This window comes from Rhagoletis zephyria, unplaced genomic scaffold (assembly GCF_001687245.7).
Source record: "Rhagoletis zephyria isolate East Lansing unplaced genomic scaffold, Rhagoletis_zephyria_1.1 Rzeph_scaffold_00932, whole genome shotgun sequence".
Classification (NCBI taxonomy): domain Eukaryota; kingdom Metazoa; phylum Arthropoda; class Insecta; order Diptera; family Tephritidae; genus Rhagoletis; species Rhagoletis zephyria.
In genome coordinates, this window is record NW_016158016.1 from 47,335 (window position 1) to 72,229 (window position 24,895).

The following is a 24,895-nucleotide window of genomic DNA, read 5'->3' on the forward strand; positions in this document are numbered from 1 at the left end:
TAAAGTATTAAGTACAGTGTTATGTGCATTTATATATATGAAAATATGTGACAAATGCACTTTTTGTTAAGGAAACCAAGTGGAACGACTTAAGAAATTTTAACAACAAATAACTTATTAACAATGATATTGTTTATATTTTTTAGTTATACATGTTTTAGAGGATACCTCCCTTAACATCCTGACCAAGTTTCATTTGTTAATTCCACCTGGTTTTCTTAAAACGCAAGATGCGGCTGACTACTAAAGACCACCCGAAATATGGCATTTGTTTACAAATTTTTGTTATAAATTTGTATATACATTTTTATATACAAGATATTTTTATAAAACCCGGGAAATGTTTAGTAGCGCTCACACCGTTTTTGGCGGAGGGGGTGGAAAGGAATTCGCCGCAAAAATACATTTGTTAAAAAGAACATTTTTTTTTTATAAAAACTGTTTTTTTTTTCTATTTTTAATTAACTTTTTATTCTTTATTCAAAATCCCCCCATATCTAATTTGGCATAATTTCTTTTATTAAAAAATCCCACGGTTTCTGTTAGTTGGGTCATATTCCACTTCAAACTGCTCACTTTGTCTAAGAAAAATCCGTTTTTCCCCCTTTTTCAAACGGTTCCCTAGGTGCCTGTGGGAGGAGTCCAATGGGGGATACCCCTTTTTAGAAAGCAAAAAGGTGTTCTCTGCAAAAGGGGTTCAGCCCCTTTCTTTGGCAACACAGAAAGGAGAATTCTACTGCCTGAGGGTTATAATCCCTAAGTGCGGCCGAAGGCTGTCTACGCAGAAAGGTTTTCTCTGCAAAAGGTGTTCAGCCCCCCTTCTTTGGCAACACAGAAAGGAGAATTCTACTGCCTGAGGGTTATAATCCCTAAGTGCGGCCGAAGGCTGTCTACGCAGAAAGGTTTTCTCTGCAAAAGGTGTTCAGCCCCCCTTCTTTGGCAACACAGAAAGGAGAATTCTACTGCCTGAGGGTTATAATCCATAAATTATAATTTTTATTTTTTTTATAAGCAGTTCGTCGGAATATTTTTTTTTTTTTTATGTATGTTACCGCCTAACTTTGCACCACGTCAACCGATTTCAATAATTGTTTTTGCAACGTTGCAACGGAAAGGTAGTGTCTCAGAGGTGGTCCCATACTAATTTGGTTTAGATCCGATCATTGGATCATGAAATATATAGATATATATATATTTTTTTTAAGTCGGTTAAATTTTTTCAATAAAGAATAGCATTATTGTATGTCAAAGAGAGGTATTTTTCATAATGTAATAAACAAAGTGAAATCAGTATATGACGAACGCTTATTTTAAAATTTAAATGTAAACAGTTCATTTATATATTTGACTGCATAAACCTTTTGGCTTTTGTTCATGTATGGCACGATGAGCTACATAATCTCAAAGTGTACAAACACATATGCTATGGATGTATGTATTTATACGAACGCATTATGGTTAAGCGAATTAAAACACGACTTCTTGACTTGCTAGGCCACGTCGTCTATAAAGATAACAATTCCATAGCCCTTAAAGTACTGGATTCTGCTGGCTTTGGCAGGAGAATACCAAATGCAGTTTGACTTGACTTCACTTTGTATTTCTATTTTGCGCTAGCTAATATATATATTTTTTAAATTCACATATTTTATTGCAATCTGTATTGTGCATTAAGCAATATTTAAAACTTATTACTAGATAAAAAAAATAATCATGTATGGAGTACACTCAGTGGTGCAAGTGTTCAATATTAGTAAAGATCTAATATTGACTTCGTTTTAAGTCGCAGAATGATACTTTATGAGAAATGAGTGTAGAAATAAGAGGATTTGGGTGATCATGAATTTGTTGTTGGTGCGGCAAGGCGTAGTTTTTATTTCAGAAGTACCAATAGGGATCTAGGTCACGGTGTATTTGGTTGTTTGTGACATAAAACGGACCGTTCGCAATCATTTTAACCCTCTAGTAGGCCAATTTTTGTATGAGTTGAAAAATTCAGAAATGGATGATTTTAGCACGAGAAATCCAAAAATGATGTCCATTTCGACCTGTGACAGTAACTTTTTCCTACAGGGGAGAAAAACCAAGACCGTCTGGAGACGGGCTCGCCGATATACTTTGACGTATTTTCTGCTTTCTCTTACACAATGTTGACCTACGAACCGGCAATCCCGTCTGCAGACGGTCAAAAATGCAAACTGGGTTTTTATATGTCGGCAAGCCGGTCTGTAGACAGTCTGTGTTCGAAAGCAATTTTCTCCATTTCGAATGGTGACATAATTATAAAACTTATATCAAAATACTGTGCTGGTAACTACGAAACCCACTAATTTTTTTTGTATCAAAAAATGTTTCAACAGAAAAAATTTCTTTAATTACGAAATTACTTAATAGCAAGAAATAATTAATTTAACCGAGTCTTTCACAATCTGTGATTCAACTGCCGATTAAAATAAAACGGATTGACATAACGGATTAAAATTTACATCTTCGTAAAGGTACGCTTTTTTCTAAAGATCGTGCTTTTCGAATATAGAAAAAAATTATTATAGGTGCACTAAATACGTGTTTAGTTAACGACCGTATGGAGGCGGTTCAGCCTACTAGAGGGTTAAGATTATTTAATAGGAGCCTGGGGAGTATCTATTTCTATATTGGAGGGTCTGCAGAGCCCCATAATTGTATTCCATATGTCCATACTGTTTTTAAAACAGATGAATAGAATAAGAGCTTATCCTAGAGTGAGACATGAGATTTTGGGTTCAGTAACCAGTAATATAAAAAAACAAAATGAGTGGCGCTACTGGCAAATGGGTTAATGAAATGACAAAAGTGTTTTCAAATAAGCGTATCTAAAATAAATATGTCATATATTGATTTCACTTTGTTTATTACACTACGGTATTTTTATTACCTTATTACGACATAAAAATCTTTGAAATTTGATTAATGGTTTAGATTAATAGATAGATATTAATATGTGGTGTGCACTGCGACCTGGTGATCTATTGTGCCCTCTTCTCTTCATCTAAGCCCAGCTCCCTCAGAAAGTTCAATAGTGCCTTCGGGGGTAGGGATTGGATGTGGTCAAGCTGTGGCCACAACGAGCCTAAACTCCTCTCACGTCTTCTGCAGACAGCCTCACATCCGGTGAGAATGTGAAGCGGCGTCTCACTGGTCAGGTCGCAGAACCTACAAAGATCAGTCGTCCATAGGCCCAGCTTATGTAGGTGACCCGTAAGTCTGCAGTGTCCTGTAAGGAAACCTGTTAAAATTCTAGGGCTCTCTTTTGGGAGGTTTATTAAGCCCTGAAATCTTTTCTTGTTAAACCCTCCAAGTAAACTCTTTGCCTGGCGCATTCCTACCGAACTTCCTTAAAAATTTTTTAGTGTGAGCCTCTCTCTCCTAAGCTCCTTTATGATATTGGGACCTACTGCCAGGAAGGGCTCTGGGCCAACTGGAGTGATGGCTGCCGCCTCCTAGTGTGGCAGTCTGCAACCTCATTTCCCTCTACTACCCTATGGCCGGGTACCCACGCTAACCTGATGTTATTGTGCCTGCCAAGGGAGTTTAGCTTGTCAATGCACTCAAGGACCAGTGAGGATTTGACTTCATAAGATAGAAGAGCCTTGAGTGTCGCCTGACTATCACTCAACTTTATAATTTTCTCATTTCTATACCCTCTACTCATGATTGTTTCCGCACATAGATAGATTGCATAGCCTTCTGCTTGGAACATGCTCGGGTATTTCCCCATAGGAACAGAGATTCTTGTTCTGGGCCCAAGGACTCCTGCCCCTACTCCATCTGGGGTCCTCGAGCCATCTGTGTACCAGTGCAGTATGCACTTCTGGAGTAATCCCTCGAATGCGGGGGCGCTCCAGGTTGTTTTGCTGCATAACTCTATCTTAAATCTTTTCTCAAATACTATAGTTTTTCCTATGTCATCTCTAGGGAACAGAGCAAGCGGGATCGAAGCCCCTAGCTTCTCCATATTCCTAGAGGATATGACCTTACCTTTGCCACATCCCTCTCTAGCAAAGCTGAGCAGAGTTCTTTTGGCTGCCTGCTCTATGGTTATGTGAAGAGGATCGAGTTCGAGGACTACTTCCAGCGCCGTCGTCGGACATGTGCGCATTGCTCCAGTTATTCATACACAAGCCAGTCGCTGTAGCTTGGTGAGTGATTGTCACACCGTGGCCAGAGTAGTTCTTGAAACCCAAGCCACCGCCCCATAGGTAATCATTGGCTGAACTATCATGATGTAGAGCCATCTTAGGATCCTGGGGCTATAACCCCAGGATTTTCCTGCTAGATGCTTACACACCATTAACGCTTTCGTTGCCTTGGAGGCGATCGCGTCCACATGCTACTTCCATAGAAGTTTGGTGTCTAGGATTATTCCCAGATACTTCACTTTGCTGGCGACGCCGACCACGACCCCCTCCAGGGTTATGTCCCTCGTGCCCAACAGGGTTCTTTTTCCTGGTAAATGGGATGATGGCGGTTTCGGCCAGATTGATGCAAGGCCTAACTTGGCACACCATCTTTTCATTAATCTTAAGCCTCTTTGAATAATGTCGCAGAGGGTGCTCTCAAACTTCCCCCTGGCAATGAGCACTATGTCATCCGCATAGCCTTGGCAGCGGATAACATTGTCGGAGAGAAGCTGCAGAAGTTCATCTACCACTAAGCTCCACAGAAGAGGGGATAGAAAGAACCCCTACCTGTGGGCAGCCCTTTGTTGTTAATAGCTGTACCACGCTGTCCCCCACCTTGGTTTCAGCAATCCTAGTATGCAACTGCGTATCCACCCAGTTGGCTGCACGTTTCTCTTCTCTAGTGCCCTGCGCACACCAGTGTGAGACGTATTGTCGAACGCTCCTTCTATATCGAGGAAAGCGCAGAGCACTGTTTCTCCGCATTCCAAAGCCCTCTGAATTTCGGTTGTCAGTTGATACAGGGCTGTGTCCTCGGATCTTCCAGCTCTGTACGCATGCTGACAAACGTGTAGGGGTTTTACCTTCAGAATGTTAGATCTTATGTAATTGTCCACTATCTTCTCCATTGCTTTTAGCACAAAGGAGGTAAGGCTTATAGGTCTGAAAGACTTTGCTAGCGAGTAGTCCCTATTTCCCACCTTCGGGATAAAGATTACTCGCGCCCTCCGCCACACCTGTGGGACATAAGCCTCCGCAAGGCTGCTTCTCATTATGTCCGCTAGGTGTGGTATTAAGTTCTCTCCACCCTGCTGCAACATGACTGGACGGATGCCATCTACCCCTGGGGCCTTATATCGGTCAAACGATCCCAGCGCCCCCCTGACTGAATCCTGGGTGAAAATACTTCTTGCCAGTTTCCAGTCACATGGTCGCTGTCTAGTTCGCCGGACCTCCGGCTCCTGTTCTAAGGTAGTTGCCTCCGGGAAGTGAGCTGCAAGCAGAGTGGTTGACCTCTCATCTATGCTGTTCCGATTCCACCGTTCCTCTGGCAAGAGCCTTGTGTAACCTCACGGCCGCTGGAGTGTTCGAGATGCCTTCACAGAAGGTTCTGAAACTTTCTCTCTTGGCCTTCCTGATCTCCTTGCTGTAGCTCGTTAGTTTAGCTGAGTATCTCCTTCCGGAGAGCTGAGAGTTCCCGAGACCACCACGCAGTTCCGGCCTTCCCCTTCGGCTTGGTCTCCGGGCAGCTAGAGTTAAAGGCGTCGGTCAGTATGTCCGTCAACCTATTAACCCTGTATTCTAGCGACATGCAGCCATCTCTTCTATGTTGCCTCTATACCGGGTAGGTTAAAATCTAATAGTTTCCTATATTTATCCCAGTCTGCATTCCTGGGGTTCCTCACAGGAGGACTTACCGTGGCCTCCGCTCCGAGCACGAATTAATGGTTTACGAGATGTTTAAGTTTAAAAAATAAATTTTTTGACTTTATGGCCTTGAATAAAACTTGCACTTTTTGTTTCCAATAAAAAAAAAAAATATTTGTAATCTCTATAAATTCCTCTATAGAGCCTACTATTTTTTTACAACGCTTTTATCAACTTGCAGTGTTGTGTGTCCATTCATGCTATAAAACCTTTGCTTTGCAAAGATCTTATACAAAAGTCTAGTGCATAGGGCGACATCTACTTCTCAACCGACGAAGTACGCTACAGCGGAAATGGACGACACGTCATTTCTTTAACAGGTCTATTCTGCGCTGGTAATAAAAAGTTTGTAACCGGTAAATAAAGTTACTGTCAATTTTTAAACCCTTTTCGCATTCTGTGTAATCTTTTAACCGGTAAATTTTGTTACCATCTCATAAGCTGGTAACAAAGTATTGCCCCGTGAAATATGCATTGCCAGAATCTCCACAATTCTTCATAGCTGAATTGCTGAATATTTTAACTGCATTACCAACGTACCTAGAATCGCGGTGACAAGAACTGGTAACGTTTTTTGGTAATAAAATTTTCCGGTTACAAAATCTTGGGTAACGTGCAGAATAGACCTGTAAATGGAATTAATATTACTATTATTAATATGTACTAGGGATGTTGCGAATGTGGAATTTTATACATCCGCGGATGCGAATGCGGATGCGAATATCTAATAGCTAACATCCGCGGATGCGGATGTCTAGTATTTTTAAGAAACAATTAGGATCTAGCATAATGGCGAGATCGTTGTTTAAATAGCACTTACAAGCAAAATAAAATACATATGTCAGGTTTTTCTAAAGCTTTTAAAAAGAATTGTTCATTCTCATTCCATTGGCTGTTTCAGAATTTGGGGAATCTGTAACTTCATCAGCGTTTTTCGAATAGGTGTATATGGAAAATAAATTGTTATTTTTCAGGAATGAAAATTTTGAACAAAATTCTGTTTTCAAAGTCGTGGCTGCCGGCCGAATCGGATCAGAATATTGTTGTTATTTTAAAAAAGCACCCCGTTTTTTGTAAGCATTTGAATCTCAGATAGTTACGTAATCCTTATCTAATTAAACGTCAGACCTATAGCTTTTTAATTATTTGAGCATCGATTCTCTTTAAAGCCAGACATTGATCATTTCTGCTGGAAATACCTACCGAAGGAGCTTACTCTTTGACTTTAAATAGCATAGAAGGGAGAGTTTTATCACAGAAGTATTTAGCTAAGGATATCCCTATGAAAAAATATTGCCCGACTAATAAACAGAATTACTGTTTTTAAACTTTTTGCTAAAAATAAATTCCCCAAAGAGACCCAGTTGATATTATTGATACGAATATATGTAACATCAAAAGCAAATCACGAAAATTTGGCTAAGAATTACAGTGCACACTTTCTTCTTTTCATCCCTATTCTGTAACACTCGTATTCGGAATGGTATGTAGGAATGGTATACTGCAATCCGAATCGTATCTTCGAACTTTCGAAATTCGTAACAATGGCATGCCTAAAAACGAACGAGTAAGCTTTTTTGCGTAATTTTGTACCAAAACAATTCTGTGTCGTAGGCGAGATAAAAGATGTAAATCGATGTGTGTTTCTTCTTCTTCTTTTTTGGCGCTGTAACCGCCTAAGCGATTTTGGCCGAATTCAGCAAAGCACGCCAGTCGTTTCTCCTCTGTGCCAACTGACGCCAATTGGAAACGCCAAGTGAAGCCAAGTCTTTCTCCACCTGATCTTTCCATCGCAGTGGGGGCCTCCCTCTTCCTCTGCTACCACCAGCGGTTTCCGAGTTGAATTGCCTACTCAGTCCAAAGTAGCACTTGTTGGCAAGAGTGATTCTACGTTGGATTTCAATGCTGACATTATTATCGGTGTTAATGCTGGTTCCCAAGTAAACGAAATTCTCTACTTTCTCGAAATTGTAACTGTCAACAGTGACGTGGGTGCCAAGGCGCGAATGTGCTGACTGTTTGTTTGATGACAGGAGATACTTCGTCTTGTCCTCGTTTACCACCAGACCCATGCGCTTTGCTTCCCTATCCAACTTGGAAAAGGCAGAACAGACTTCGCGGTTTTTGTTACCGATGATGTCGATGTCATCGGCATAAGCCAGCAATTGCACGCTCTTGTAGTAAATTGTTCCTGAGCGGTTCAGTTCTGCAGCTCTTATTATCTTCTCCAACATCAGATTAAAGAAGTCACATGAAAGGGAGTCGCCCTGTCTGAAACCCCGTTTTGTGGCGAACGGCTCGGAGAGGTCTTTTCCAATTCTGACGGAGCTGGTGGTATTGCTCAACGTCATTTTACACAGCCGTATGAGTTTTGAGGGGATGCCAAATTCAGACATAGCGGCGTATAGGCAACTCCTTTTAGTGCTGTCAAAAGCGGCTTTAAAGTCGACAAATAGGTGGTGAGTGTCGATCCTTTTCTCGCGGGTCTTTTCCAAGATTTGGCGTATTGTGAATACCTGGTCTATGGTGGATTTGCCAGGTCTAAAGCCACACTGATAAGGCCCAATCAGTTCATTGACGGTGGGCTTCAGTCTTTCACACAATACGCTCGATAAGACCTTGTAACCTATGCTTAGAAGGCTGATCCCGCGGTAGTTGGCGCGAATGGCGGGGTCACCTTTCTTGTGGATTGGGCAGAGCACACTTAAATTCCAGTCGTCGGGCATGCGTTCATCTGACCATATTCTGCACAAGAGTTGATGCATGCACCTTATCAACTCCTCGCCGCCGTACTTGAATAGCTCAGCTGGCAGGCTGTCAGCTCCAGCGGCTTTGTTGTTTTTCAGCCGCGTTATTGCTATACGTACCTCGTCATAGTCAGGCGGTGGAACGTCGACTCCGTCATCATCGACTGCGGGCTCGGGTTCTTCTTCTCCACAACTTTCCGTGCTGCTACCATTTAGTAGGGCGGAAAAGTGTTCCCTCCATAATTTAAGTACGCTCTGGACATCAGTTACTAGGTCGCCATTATTGTTCTTACAGGAGTGCGCCCCGGTCTTTAAACCTTCCGTAAGTCGCCTAACTCTCTGGTAAAATTTTCGGGCATTCCTCCTGTCGGCCAGCATTTCAAGCTCTTCGCACTCACGTATTTCTGCCTCTCTCTTCTTGTTGCGGCAAATACGTCTCGCTTCCCTCTTCAGACCCCTATAGCGGTCCCACATAGCGCGCGTTGCGCCCGATCGCAGCGTGGCCCTGTAGGCGGCATCTTTTTTCTCTGCAGCTTCCTGACACTCCTCATCGTACCAGTTGTTCTTTCGGGCTCGCTGAAATCCGACTACTTCTTCGGCGGCGGTACTTAATGAGCGGGAAATGTGGTTCCACTGCTCGCATATGTCGGTTTGTTGAAGAGTGCTCTCTGAGAGCAGGTGTGAGAGTCGAGTAGCGAAAGCGCTGGCTGTCTGTTGTGATTGCAGCTTTTCGACGTTAAGCTTTCCTTGCATATTTGGGCGCACATTTTTTGCTGCACAGAGGCGGGTGCGTATCTTGGCTGCAACAAGATAGTGGTCCGAGTCGATGTTTTGGCCTCGGAGTGTGCGTACGTCTAAAACACTGGAAGCGTGCCTTCCGTCTATCACAACATGATCGATTTGGTTTCTCGTTTTTCGATCCGGAGACAGCCAGGTAGCTTGATGGATCTTTTTATGCTTAAACCTAGTACTGCATACTACCATGTTTCGGGCCCCGGCGAAGTCGATCAGCCTCAATCCGTTGTCGGACGTTTCGTCGTGGAGGCTGAATTTTCCGACGGTGGTTCCAAAGATCCCTTCTTTGCCCACCCTGGCATTGAAGTCGCCAAGCACGATTTTGATATCATGACGGGGGCAGCGCTCGTACGTGCGCTCCAAGCGCTCATAGAAGAGATCCTTGGATGCCTCATCCTTCTCTTCCGTCGGGGCATGGGCGCAGATGAGCGAGATGTTGAAGAATCTCGCTTTGATGCGGATTGTGGCTAGACGCTCGTCCACCGGGGTGAACGACAGTACTCGGCGACGGAGTCTCTCTCCCACCACAAATCCAACTCCGAATTTGCGCTCCTTTACATGGCAGCTGTAGTAGACGTCGCAAGGCCCCAGACATTGTTTGCCTTGCCCCGTCCAACGCATTTCTTGGATGGCGGTGATGTCAGCTTTTGTCCTTACGAGGACATCAACCAGCCGGGCAGAGGCACCTTCCCCATTAAGGGTCCGGACATTCCAGGTGCATGCCCTCAAATCGTAGTCCTTTAAACATTTGCCGTGGTCGTCATCATAAGGGGGGGTCTCATCCGAGGCTTTGCCTTGCTTCTTCACTGGAAGTGGTTTTTACGTGGCGGGTCCCAAGCCCAGCGCACAACCCATTGCTGGGACGGGGGTGGTTTCGCAACCAAATACACGTTTATATAGCGAGCCGCTTGCTCCAAGCAGACACCCGCTTGCAGCCGCACCTACTGGTGAACAGACGCTGCAGACTTCAGTGAGCCCTTAAACCGATTAAGTCAGAGCGGCCCCACCGAAGCTCCCTCTCTTTCTGCCGTGACCCAAGGCTCCACTCGGATTGGTTATCGCATCTCGCACATGGGTTGCTCACGTTGCCCAGAGTGCGCGAAAGAGGACGCAAGAGTCGGGATTGAGTATAGCATGCAACTGTAACTGCATACCCAGCACAATGACTATACCCCATTGCACTCCAATGCGAATATTCGCAACAACCTTGGTATGTACATACATATGTGTATGCATGTGTGTGCACCAATGTATTAATATCGTTGAATTATTTTAATATGTATTGCAAAATTTTATACAAACAAGACTAAAAAGTAGAAAAGAAATAATATTGTCACCTTACCTTTTGTTTACAAAAGCCGACCTACCTAATGTCCCAAATAAACGCACTTACCGTGCGCAACAACAATACGCCGGGCCAAACTAAGTAAACAAATATACGCACAAAAGGGATATGACAAAAAAAAACACGCAACCGGCTGGCTCAGTGGCCACGGCGGGTTGCTGGCAGGGGGAACAACAAGACAGTATACAGACTATGCAAACTAAATAAAATGCATTAGTTATCACACACAATAAATATGAAGCTACCAACACCAGGGTGGGTCGAAAACAAGACAACAAGATTTACGACCAAAAATCTAAACAAAAAACCTTGTTTTTGGGGCGCACCCGAGGTGAGGTCCAACCAAAAGGTTACGAACCCACTCGCACTACCGCCCGTGCTGCCGGGGATATCTTTAACCCGCCTGTATGACTGGGCTCAGGGTGCAGGATGCTAAACAGGATCGGAAAGGGAAACACAATAAGAAGAAGCCTGCCGACAACAATAACGCCTGAACACAGACACAACGAATGAAAACGATACTCATCGGCGGTCGGTGGGCGTTCCGACCGCAGGGGTGCTCCTCTGGAATATGGCTCCCAAATCCGGTGCCGACTTCACCACGCCTCGACTGGCGCTGCTCCTAACTAATCGCTACTGCTACTGCAATCTAAGTGCCTCGCCTGGGACTTACTGAATTTGTATTCAATATAAAGCACTTCGCACTACACAAATTTATCTAATTTTACTGGGCTACTATGTATAAAAGCACTCGCGCTCGCAATAAGGGTCTTGCCTTTCTCAAAGCTCGCTTAGAACTGCCCCGGCACGCAGTCGCGAGCCAGGCCGCAACCTACGCACCGGTACGCAAACCGTTGGAGTGTCAGCGCCGGTGTTGTTGGTGCCCGATCAATTGGCGCCGGCCCGATCATTCTAGAAGCGAATTGGGCGCTTTAGCGGTCGCCACCACGGCGCACACAAACAACACCATGGACATGCCATTGCCATCATACGGCGTACAACAAAAGTGCCGCAATAGGTGAGAGCAAAGGCGACACCCCTACTACGGTCTTTCGCGTCATCACTCATTCCTACATTCTTACCCTCGATCGGCACCGTTTTGGGGCGGAGTGCCCTAATGGAGAATTTTCCCCTTTGCGGTGGCGCTCCACCGACAAACAACTATTTCGCTCAACTTGAGCTCATTCTACTATTTATTTAGGTATGTACATACATATGTACACTTGAGTGTCGGCAGACTTACTCCCATCGGTTGGAGTGAAAGGAAATAGGTAAATAGAACGAAGGGGAAACAAATGTTTATTTTGTTGCTTCCAGTACGCGACAATATAATAAAGCTTTTAAATATACAACGCTTTTATAAATAGACTAAAAAGTAGAAATAAATTTGAGATCGATTTTAAGCGGTCGTTATTCATATATCCACATATATACATATGTATATTACCGTTCTTATCAATTCAGGTCTATTACATGCGCCCCACGCTTTTCATATTCAATCTCATAAACGGTTTATAATAACTTTTGCTAAAATTTCAAAAAATCAAAACGAATTCTTTGGGACTGAGAAATCTTATTTTCTACTTTTTAGTCCATTTATAAGAGCGTTGTTTATTAAAAAGTTTTTTTTTGTATTATTTATTTTGCACTTGTTCCCCTTAGAACCTTTGCACAGCTGTACCGATTTCTTACAGTTTGGAAACGCGCTAGAATTTTCTTTAATATTTTCATCCAACTTCACTGACTGAATTTTTTTTCTTACTTCTGGTGAAGTGCTTCTAGTGAATCTGGTAGCATGATTTTAGTTAATTGTCATAAACTTTATAAAAGTGAAGTGGTCGGCAACAATAGCGAATGTCAATAAATGAAACTACCTTCTATTTGTGTATCATGGTTACGTGCCTAACCGGGCCGTTACACATTCAATTTTCCCCTTTCAATTTTCAATACTCACACTTTTTCACTAACACATTTATTGCTTGAATGGTGACTTGCTTTCAATTTTTCCCTTTCAATTGAGTTTAAATTTCAATTTTGATCAGCTTTTCAGCATTGGCGTGCGAATTTTGTGAAAAAAAATACTAAGCTTATGCATGCTAAAATGTTAATCTACAATGCAATTAAAATGGAAAATGGTTTTCAGAAGCTAGTTAGTTACATTGCTTCTCAAATTGAATGCAGCCTACGTAACAGGCATGCCGTCGAATTTGTTTGTATGCGTCACCCGAAATTGGCTTGCCTGCGTTTGCATTTGATTTAATTGAACGAAACGTCAAATCAAAATGTCACGCTGAACAAAAATTGGAAATAGAGTTAGATTCATACGCACGCCGTTCAATTTCGGTTGGCCCCATACAAGTTGCATGTACATGAGAAATTTTTGACAATAAATTGGCGGCGTGCGTGAATATTAGGTTAGCCTGTAATGGCTTTCAATTTTTGTGACTTTGGACAAGCAATGTGTGTGAGGAAATTAAAAGGCAAAACCAAGGCGATTTTTTACAAGGTGGTGTTACTGGCGAATTTAGATTTTCGCCGCGGTTCTTCTTAATGTCAAAATAGTCTGTTTGTTGCATGATACAAAAAGAAGGTAGTTTCATTTAAAATTTTTTTTACAAAAAATAAGTTTTTGAAGTTTCATAAATTGTACAAAATTGTGAGCTACCTTGCCACGTTTATAGCAAACAAACAATACATCGGAGGATTTAATGTTGTGCGTGGGAAATGTTCGGTTATTTGTACAATGTTTTGGTGGAGAGCGGAGGGAGAATGGGTGTGTCAGCTAAAACTACACTCATTAAAAAGAGCATAGTATAAAATTTAAGAAAAGCNCCCCCCCCGGGGGGGGGGGGGGGGGGGGGGGGGGGGGGGCATTTCGAAATGGGGTGAACTAAGCATTATCGCAAAGAAGAATTAAACTCGTGTAAGGCCATCAGCAGTATTTTTGCGCAAAACTCCTTTCCGCGGTGGTGGCCTTCGGCCGCGCTAGCAAAAATAACCTCATCAGTCCAACTTCGGTTACGCCATACACAGTATTTTTGCGCAAAATCCACGTCCAAATTTCCAAAAAAAAAGTGCATATTCCAAACCGAAATCTTTGTTTTAAATTAAAGCTTTATCCTTTGGCTAGACGTATATGTTAAAATGTTTTGATTCGGGTCACGCGTTTGGACACGATAACCCAAGACCATTTTACAAATAACCGAACCGTACCCGAACTGTCTTACTTATGCATATTTTCTATAAACAAAAATTTATAAAATGAAACTGAAGTAGTTTTCATCTTATGTGGATAATTCCTGTCACAAATACATAGTTTCGTGCTTATATTTATGTATACATATTTTTTAGAAGCGCCACATCTTTATCAGAAAATTCCGGGAACCAAAAAATTGGTACTGTTACAAGTTGCAGGGCATCATCTTAACTCGACCTCCTCCCTCTTCCATGAAAAAAAAAATATTTTGCGTCAGCAATTTTTCAAAATTTTTTTGTTTTTTTCAAGAAATAAAACTTTTGCAGGATTTTACAGGAAGCTGTTCCCGCACGTCACCTTACATAAGGTTTATTAAGGCGAAAACAGCCGTTACTGCTGCTGGAACGCCACTATTGATAACGTTCTTGCGCACATGCATACCAGGGTTGTTTCGAATATTCGCATTCGCAACCGCGGAGCTTCCGCATTAATTTTAACATTCGCATTCGCTTTCGAATTCGCAATAATCAATGCGGATCTTTTGCGAATGCGAATATTGAAGGAACCGAAAATAACAGTTTTTTTACCAGTTAAACTTGGCCAAATATTTTTTATTCCCAATTAAAAGTCTTTTCCGGATAATAAACAAACCGCTTATCGAAATTAAACAAGTTTGGTACCAAATGAAGGAAATGTCTAAACGAGCAAAGCAAACCATTGAAAAATATTTCAATAAAAAATGTTAATTAATTACCATAGAACAAACCTTGGGTCTGGTATATGAATTTCTTTAGTATTAAATGATAAAAAAAAACAAATAGAGGTGGTAAACTTCTTTCGTTATTTCTGCTTAAAAGCTATTTCAGTCACAGAAGAAAGGATTAAAAATGAATTACAAAAACTAAACTCGAAAAACGCTGTTGACGTTACAGGTTCTCCAAATTCAGAAACAACCAAAAGAATGAGAATGAAGAATTCTTTGGAAAACAACAGTGTTTAAACAACGATCTTGCCATGATACAAGATTGTGAAGATGGAAGTCAAGAGGATACACCCGACATTTGCAGCCCGATGCAATTCTCAATAAAGAATTTTTGCACCGCAATAAAAAAAATAAATACAACTGAAAGACCTCTCAACTGGTGCAGCGTCAATCAAAAAGAATTTACAATTTTGTCAAGTTTCAAGTTTGTCACCTCGAGCGAGTAATTTAGTGGCGCAGGTTTGATTTACGACCCTTTAAAAACTTTTTATTTTTACAATGTTCCAATTTTTAAATTCAAATACTAAAAAAACATTAAAAATTACATTACCTTTTATTATAAGCCTATTTTTTGCTAAAGAATTATTGCAAAAATCAATTTTGAATAAATTAGCTTCAGTATTTACTGATTTAAAGAAGCTTTCGTATTTCTCTAAATTACCGTTATATGGGATGTGGGCGTGGTTATTGTCCGATTTTTTAAATTCTAAGCCGTTTGGTATGTTTTGTGAAGGCCAACAACTGTGCCAAGTTTGGGAGAAATTGGTGGAGCGGTTCCCAAGATATACACATGTAATCATAAGTGGGCGTGGCTACGCTCGTTTTCCAAAAATTTATAATCTTATTTTTCGCCGAAAAATGATTGTAAATATTAATTTTGAGTGAATAAGCTTCAGTAGTTACTAAAATATCGCAGTTTTCGTATTTCTCAAAACTACCTTTATATGGGAGGTGGACGTGGTTATCTTCCGATTTTGCCCATTTTCAATACCATCCGTCCAACGCTCAAAAGAAGTACACATGCCAAGTTTCGTTAGGATATCTCAATTTGTAGTCGAGTTATCGTGCGCACAGACGGACGGACGGACGGACAAACAGTCACCGCTTAATCGATTTCTCTTTTCATTCTGATCATTTATGTATATATTTGTCTATATCTATCTCGATTCATTTTGCCTGTTACAAACAACCGTTATGTGAACAAATTTATAATACCCTTGTGCACAAGTGCGCTCGGGTGTAAAAATACTTGACATCCGCATTCGCATCCGCATCCGCGGATGTTAGCGTTTAAACATCCGCATCCGCATTCGCATCCGCGGATGTCTAAAATTCCACATTCGCAACATCCCAGATGCATACGTATGTACATATGTATGTTCATTGATATCTAGTACTCCCGGTAGCGTACATACAAATGTACATAATTACTCGCATATTCATCAGAATATGTTAAATTCCTTGCTCTGGCTGTTAATTAACATTCTTTGGTTGCGCTTCGCTCGTTGGCTTGCGAAAAGAGACATGGCGCAATTGCGCGGATTCAATGCGCTGATACCGGCCATGGCGCTGGCGTTACCCGGCCTAGTTTTCTCTTCTCAATTTTACGCTCTATTATGCTTTTACGCTTTCGCTGCAATGGAGAAGCTACTATCAGTGTTGCCAGTTTAGTCTTTTTGAGGCTACCCTGCAAAAATCGCGACTGCTCCATGCATGCGTGTAAAGAGTCTCCTTAAGGACTAAGGAGTACTCCAAAATTAACCACAATTCATATAAAAAATATGGTCCAATTAACATTGCGATGTCCTAGGGCAGGACCATATACTCCATCCCTGCATTACATCAGAGTAGCACAAAACTACTCCAACATATTAACAATGGCATTGTTGTTATATTTTTTCGTTTGTACACGCTTTTGTTCTTCACTTCTCAAATGCTTTTTCGAAATTAATAAAAACCAAGACAAANTCTCTACACGTTCAGCTACAGCCAGACATGCAATTGTGCTTTCAAATGCTCAACTTCAATCACGTTTCGTTAAAACACGAGGAGTGATCGGATAAGAAACAATAAGCTGGCGCAGAGACACTAGTTGGTCCGCTTCAGCATGACAGAGGATCACTTTTGTAAGTACTCCAATTTACCACAAATAGACTACATGGTCCAACGATTTTTGCAGGGTAAACTAGCTTTTTCTGTCGTTTAGCTTCGAAATTTAGGATTTAGTTTTGTGGCTTTTTTCTAGCCTTTTCTTACTTTCAAACAAGTATTTTTTATAGGACAATCCTCCACAATATTTGTAGTATCACTAAATTATTGTTCCGGTTAGTTTTACTTGACGAAATTTTACGCGAATATCACCCGGCGGCATCGCTCCGTCCGACGAAATTTTCTCAGCGAACCCGTTCTGTTTATACTTTAACAGTTTTTTTCAGGGGCTCTCAAAACCAGGAAAAGCCCTATAAAACCAGGAAAAGCATGTTATGTCTTAGAACTCCGCACCATACGAGAATGACGTCAAGCACTACATCGTGAGGGAGAAAGGTAGTTAGTCGTCGCTGTTATGCCGTAGACATTCGGGGGTCCTTAGCCCCTTCATCGCCTCTGCTATTGCGTCACATGCGACCATTTTTCGCTGCTTTGTAGCATAGCCTGCACGATTGACTCAGGCGTGAAACTCTCGCAAATATGTTGCGAAGTTTGTATCCGGTACTGTCAAATCGCATACACTCAAAAAAAGGCGTCTTATATTACACCTCCTCCATAGTAGTCGCATTTGCAGGGCCGTCGAGAGAAAACTCGGGGCCCCGGTCTGAAAAATCGCGTGCCCCTATACATAAATTGCATTAATTTTAAAGCTCGTGATAATTTTCTATATACATACATATATAGAGTCAGAAACAATCAGGACGATTCGGATTTATAATAAAATCCTAAAAGGAGCAATTACATTGTAAGAAAATAATAAGTTATGGTTCTGATATTTTAGGCCCCTTAAAAAGCCCGGGCCCGGGAGCCCCTCCCTCTCGACGGGCCTGCGCGTATGAGTTCCGGTTCGTGTTTGAATCGGTGAACGTATGGTTGGAAGCACCCGTATCAAGTTAAACAGTTTGTCAAATAGAACTCGACTTCGCCATTTAGTCTGCTTCATTTGGGTGTATATACGTTTGCTCTTCACTGTGCACGCTCTAATTGAAACATTCACGGCTGTAATCATATTATAATGTATGAAGATATTTTGGGTACTCTTTATGAATTTTTACAACGATTTTGGGTTGCTGTGCCCAAACGCGCGAATCGAATCAGAAACCTTTTACACTCACTTGTAGACAACAGTTCACGCTTTATTACAAACATAAAATTTACTATATCTGTGCACTAATTTATTAATAATGTCGGTTGGAAATATGGTATTTTTTGCGAGTTTACGAGCCGAGCTGTCAAAAAAAAAAATATCCACGAAATATCTCTGCAAAAGGCGTTCAGCCCCTCTTTAGCAAAACAGAAAGGAGAATTCTACTTAGTGAGGGTTATAATCCATAAGCGCGGCCGAAGGCCGCCTACGCAGAAAGGTATTCTCTGCAAAAGGTGTTTAGCCCCCCTTTGGCAACACAGAAAGGAGAATTCTACTGCCTGAAGGTCCCCCACCTCTCCGCCCCCACCTCGAAATCGTTGTACAAATAGCTAAAGATTTCCCGATATTTTGGTGGTACAAATGTACCACTACTTTGTCTTTAAGGATTATGGGTTTCCAGACCCTAAAAGAGTCCCCTTCATTATTAAAATGGTTTTATTAAACGGTATGTCGTTCAAAAATGTGTGCGCAAGGCTTTCATGAAATTTCATGATCGTAAGTACTTTGGTTGTCGAGATATTTACATTTTTGTTGCCCGGTGGCACATTTGTACCACCTCTTTGTACATAAGAGTTAATGAAATGTTGAAAAGGCTGGCCTTTTTTTTACCTTTTTTTTGTTCACTTAGCTTTTTTTAGGTTTTTATTTGGCCGATACATCTTTTTTATGTTTGAAGTCCTGGCAACACTGGTTACCATACAAACCTTATTTCACCCACTCTATAGAGCCTGTCAGACGTGGCAATATATTTCGATGCAATAAACTTCGGAAAGGCTGTCAAATTGAGAGATCAGTTGCATGAGCAGTCACACCTTGCATGGAAAGTGTCTTTCGAAAGAGGTTTTTATTTCCAAAAGGCGAATTGCAGGAAAAATTTCTGAAATCGCTTTTTGGCTATTCATACAGCGAATGAGTTTCTGGCAATCTTTCTCGATACTAAAAAGCAACCATGGGCGATGGGGTTGTTTGTTTGCTATTTCTCTTGTTATATTACGTTCTCATTGAGCCATTAACTCGAGTTTGACGTTTTGAGTTTATGAACAACTGTCAAGCGTTCACATTGGGGTGTTTAAGAAACTCAGAGTTTAATTTGACATTTTTTTGTTTACTTTTTCTTATTCTTATTTAGTCTGTTCCCGTACTACAGGAGTTAACACACACACACATAAGTCTAGAATACCAACCATTTAGCTATAAAAAAAAACAAGAAAGAAGGATCGATAGAACTTTTTACGCTAATTTCAACCATACCAAAATTATTTGGTGCAAATANCGAATCGAATCAGAAACCTTTTACACACACTTGTAGACAACAGTTCACGCTTTATTACAAAAATAAAATTTACTATATCTGTGCACTAATTTATTAATAATGTCGGTTGGAAATATGGTATTTTTTGCGAGTTTACGAGCCGAGCTGTCAAAAAAAAAAATATCCACGAAATATCTCTGCAAAAGGCGTTCAGCCCCTCTTTAGCAAAACAGAAAGGAGAATTCTACTTAGTGAGGGTTATAATCCATAAGCGCGGCCGAAGGCCGCCTACGCAGAAAGGTATTCTCTGCAAAAGGTGTTTAGCCCCCCTTTGGCAACACAGAAAGGAGAATTCTACTGCCTGAAGGTCCCCCACCTCTCCGCCCCCACCTCGAAATCGTTGTACAAATAGCTAAAGATTTCCCGATATTTTGGTGGTACAAATGTACCACTACTTTGTCTTTAAGGATTATGGGTTTCCAGACCCTAAAAGAGTCCCCTTCATTATTAAAATGGTTTTATTAAACGGTATGTCGTTCAAAAATGTGTGCGCAAGGCTTTCATGAAATTTCATGATCGTAAGTACTTTGGTTGTCGAGATATTTACATTTTTGTTGCCCGGTGGCACATTTGTACCACCTCTTTGTACATAAGAGTTAATGAAATGTTGAAAAGGCTGGCCTTTTTTTTACCTTTTTTTTGTTCACTTAGCTTTTTTTAGGTTTTTATTTGGCCGATACATCTTTTTTATGTTTGAAGTCCTGGCAACACTGGTTACCATACAAACCTTATTTCACCCACTCTATAGAGCCTGTCAGACGTGGCAATATATTTCGATGCAATAAACTTCGGAAAGGCTGTCAAATTGAGAGATCAGTTGCATGAGCAGTCACACCTTGCATGGAAAGTGTCTTTCGAAAGAGGTTTTTATTTCCAAAAGGCGAATTGCAGGAAAAATTTCTGAAATCGCTTTTTGGCTATTCATACAGCGAATGAGTTTCTGGCAATCTTTCTCGATACTAAAAAGCAACCATGGGCGATGGGGTTGTTTGTTTGCTATTTCTCTTGTTATATTACGTTCTCATTGAGCCATTAACTCGAGTTTGACGTTTTGAGTTTATGAACAACTGTCAAGCGTTCACATTGGGGTGTTTAAGAAACTCAGAGTTTAATTTGACATTTTTTTGTTTACTTTTTCTTATTCTTATTTAGTCTGTTCCCGTACTACAGGAGTTAACACACACACACATAAGTCTAGAATACCAACCATTTAGCTATAAAAAAAAACAAGAAAGAAGGATCGATAGAACTTTTTACGCTAATTTCAACCATACCAAAATTATTTGGTGCAAATAAAAACCAAAGCCAATAAAAGAGGTTAAAGTTCAACTTAACTATTTCTTATGTGTTTAATATCTCGGAAACTAGTTAACCGATTAAAAAATTATTGATGCTAGTTTCAACATAATTTAAATGCCTATTATGCAAGGTATATACTATAACCAGTTTTAGAACTAATTTTATTTTGTTTTTTAGTATTTCTGGACTAAAAATATAAAAAGGCATATAAATTATATACACACATGAAAGAAAAATTAATTATCTTTATTTTGACGTCATTAGTTTTTTAATAGGTTATGTTGTTCAGAAGATATTAATATTAAAAAAAATCAGAAAATTTAACTTTAACCATTGATATCTTTTTTATATTTTAATTTCGCCAGGTAATTTTGGTAGGGTTGAAATCAGCACAAAAAGTTCTGTCGAGCCACATTTTTGGTTTTTGCATCGCTAGATTGTTGATATTCTAGACTTACGTGCACAGAACGACTTCGGACTAATCCTGCAGTACGGGAACAGACTAACTGTCGGCAAGTTGGTTGCAAGTTTGGATTATCAAAGACACAAACCGAATCCTGTCAAAAAAAAGGGTTGCATTCGCATAAACTCCAAATAAAAGTGGTGTTTAAGGAGAGTTCAACGACATTTTTTGTATGGTAAACTCCGAGTTTATGAGTAGAGTTAAGGCTTAAACTCCAAAATGGCCCATAAACACGAGTTAGTGGTTCAATGTGAATGCCTTATAAAAGCGAGAACGAAAACGCGAAAAATGAATACTCGACGTAAGCTGCTGTTGAAAAAGAAAGCAATTTTATTAAAAATTATTGCCATTATTATTAAAAAAATAGAAGTGGATGATTCGCGTACACGCCGGTCTGTTTGGGTAAGACAATTTTGGGAGCGCGGAGCAAACAACCCATACTACACAACGATCACAATTTTCAGTGAAGCAAAACAAACGCGGATCATAAATTGAACCAGATCTCTATCAGGATCATATGTTTGTTGCATTTGCGTGTACATTTTTTTTCCGGATTCCGATCATTACCCCATGGTGAAATTATAAATAGGTGAAGTCTTTGTTAGATTTATTTATCAATCCTTTGTGGATACTCTATAATTTAAGCCAGCGCCAACATTGTTCCCGTACTCAGCCAAAACAACATAAACCAAAAAACAAGCAAAAATCAAAACAACAAAATATAGGTTATAATTAACATATTTTTCATGTAAACAATAATTAAACAATTTAGTATTTTAAGTAAAATAATCGGGCATGTTCTGAAATTCGAAACTTTGAACTCGACTCGATTTGCCAAATATTTTTTAATTGTATCTGATGAAAAGAGTGAATAATCTAATTGAAAACCGTAAAAGAAGCAGCAGCGATATCAAATAAATCAGTTTAATGCAAGACTTGTAAATTTTTGGTTAAAAACCAATGAGAAAATTATCGAAATCGAGTCGATTTCAAATTTTCGAATTTTAGAACATGCCTGAATATATTTCAAGCATTTTTGATATTTATTTCACTAATATTTTTTATCATTTTACGCAAAGTCACGATCATTGCCACACGGCAACACTCGATTAGTTTGACAGCACTTGCAGAAGAAATAAAATTTGCTAGTGCAGCACGAGCAAGTTGGAATATATTTCCGAAATCGATTTTCGCTCTTGCAGTTGCAGTCACACCTTGCAACTTTTATTTCTGAAACTGATTTCCGAAAAGTGACAGAAAGATCTTTCTGGCTGTTCACACATCGAAATAAAATTTCTCTCTCTCAATTTGACAGCGAATTGCGTGCGAAAGACGGAAATATTGCCACGTCTGACAGGCTCTTATTATACTGTAGGAGCATTCTCGTAGTCTTGCAAAGCCCTTGCACGGTGCACGGATTGCATAAAGGTGCGGTTAAACGCGGCAATGCAAACACATTTTCTATGCATTTTGCTATCAAAATGCGAAATCGAAAGTCTACTACCCGTGTAAACAGCCAGAAAGTCCGTTTTGCAGATTTGCAGAAATCACTTTCGGAAATAAAAATAGCAAGGTGTAAGTGCAATCGAAATTACGCAAATCGCTTTCGAGAAATAATTTCAACTTGCTCGTGTGGTTCTTGCAATTTTAATTTCTGCTGTAAGTGCTCTCAAACCAATCGAGCGTTGCCTTGTGACGGGTTTTTTGGCGAAATTATAAAAATATTGATTAAAATATGAAAAATATGTGTAACTAATTTATTCTACTTATATGGAGTATTAATGTATTAGACATTTTGTGGCTGTTTTGTGCACATTTTATCGGGTTTAGTAAATTTATCAGGTAATTAATTTTGTTATAAGCATACAAATTTCTGGTAACATATGTATTTGAAAGTGGACTTGTCTGCATTCACCGTGTAAACAGACTTAAAGTAGTATCGGAAAGTTTGATTTTCAGAAACAAAAACTGCTTTCGAAAGTCTCTTTACGTGCAAAGTGTAAAGAGCGTGTCAGACGTGGAAATATATTTCGTATGCAATATATTTCAAAAAGGCTGTCAAATTGAGAAATTTCAGAAAGCAGTTGCATGAGCAGTCACACCTTGCAAAGTGTCTTTTGAAAGAGGTTCGCACAGCGAATGAGTTTCTGGCAATCTTTCCCGATACTAAAATGCAACCATGGGCGGTGGGGTTGTCGTTTGTTTGCTATTTCTCTTGTAAAGGCCAGAACGAACACATGAAAAATTAATACTCGACGTAAGCTGCTGTTGAAAAATAAAGCAATTTTATTAAAAATTATAGACATTATTTAAAAAAAAAAAAATAGAAGTTGATGATTCGAATATACGCCGGTCTGTTTGGGTAAGAAAATTTTGGGAACGGGGTGCAAACAACCCAAACCACAACGTTCACTTAAATTAACTTAAATAAGCATTTAACATATGGCCGATTTATTTGATACACGTTAAAAGAAACATTGGCAGAACATCTATCAGTGCTACCAAACGCATACCGCCAAATTTTCAGTGAAGCAAAACAAACAGAGCGGATCATAAATTGAACCATATCTATCAGGATCATTTCGTTGTTGCATTTGCGTGCAAACTTTTTCCGGCTCCCGATCATTACCCCATGGTGAAATTACAAATAGGTGAAGTCTTTATTAGATATATTTGTCAATCCTTTGTGGATACTCTATTATTATTTAAGCCAGCACCAAAAATGCTCGCAATCCCGTATTCAGTCAAAACAACATAAACCCAAAAAACAAGCAAAAATTAAAACAAAAAAATACTGGTTAAAACTAACATATTTTCCATGTGAACAATAATTTAACGATCGAGTATATTAAGTAAAATAAAATATTTCAAGCATTTTTGATATTTAATTCGACAATGCACGTTCAGTGCCACACGGCAACACTCGATTAGTTTGACAGCACTTTCAGAAGAAATAAAAATTGATAGTGCAGCACGAGCAAGTTGAAATATATTTCCGAAATCGATTTTCGCTCTTGCAGTTGCAGTCACACATTGCCACTTTTATTTCTGAAACTGATTTCCGAAAAGTGACAGAAAAATATTTCTGGCTGTTCACACACCGAAGTAAAATTTCTCTTTCTCAATTTGACAGCGAATTGCGTAGAAACGACGAAAATATTGCCACGTCTGACAGGCTCTTTTAACTGCTCCTGTAATAGGTATGTATAGTAACAAATAGTGAGTACTAATTTGTACTGGAACCTGCAAATTTTTACTGGAAAAGTGTATAATAACCCAGAAAATTTGCAAGAGTGCACTGAATCGAGAGCGTAACAACACGGGAAAGCTCAAAAATATTAACGATGCACTGAACTGTGTAAGTCTTCTTCTTCTTCTTTTTTGGCGCTGTAACCGCCTAAGCGATTTTGGCCGAGTTCAGCAAAGCACGCCGGTCGTTTCTCCTCTGTGCCAACTGACGCCAATTGGAAACGCCAAGTGAAGCCAAGTCCTTCTCCACCTGATCTTTCCATCGCAGTGGGTGCCTCCCTCTTCCTCTGCTACCACCAGCGGGTTCCGAGTTGAATACTTTCAGAGCTGGAGCGTCGGTGTCCATTCGAACGACATGACCAAGCCAGCGAAGCCGCTGTATTTTAATTCGCTGCACTATGTCCATATCGTAAAGCTCATACAGCTCATCGGTCCATCGTCTGCGGTACTCGCCGTCGCCAACGCGTAAAGGCCCGTAAATCTTCCGCAAAATCTTTCTCTCAA

At 40.2% G+C, this 24,895-nt stretch overlaps 2 protein-coding genes across 4 annotated transcripts in view; both read left to right on the forward strand.

Annotated features, from left to right (window-relative positions):
- Window positions 1-3,859, forward strand: part of LOC108362101 (uncharacterized) — a 19,712-nt gene extending 15,853 nt beyond the window's left edge. The window contains exon 4 of the mRNA XM_017614957.1: window positions 3,710-3,859. Coding sequence (XP_017470446.1) covers window positions 3,710-3,859 — 150 coding nt within the window. The remainder of the gene's footprint in view (window positions 1-3,709) is intronic.
- LOC108362099 (cytochrome c-2) overlaps window positions 1-24,895 on the forward strand; it is a 49,403-nt gene that overhangs the window by 1,078 nt on the left and 23,430 nt on the right. The gene's annotated exons all lie outside the window — the stretch shown is intronic.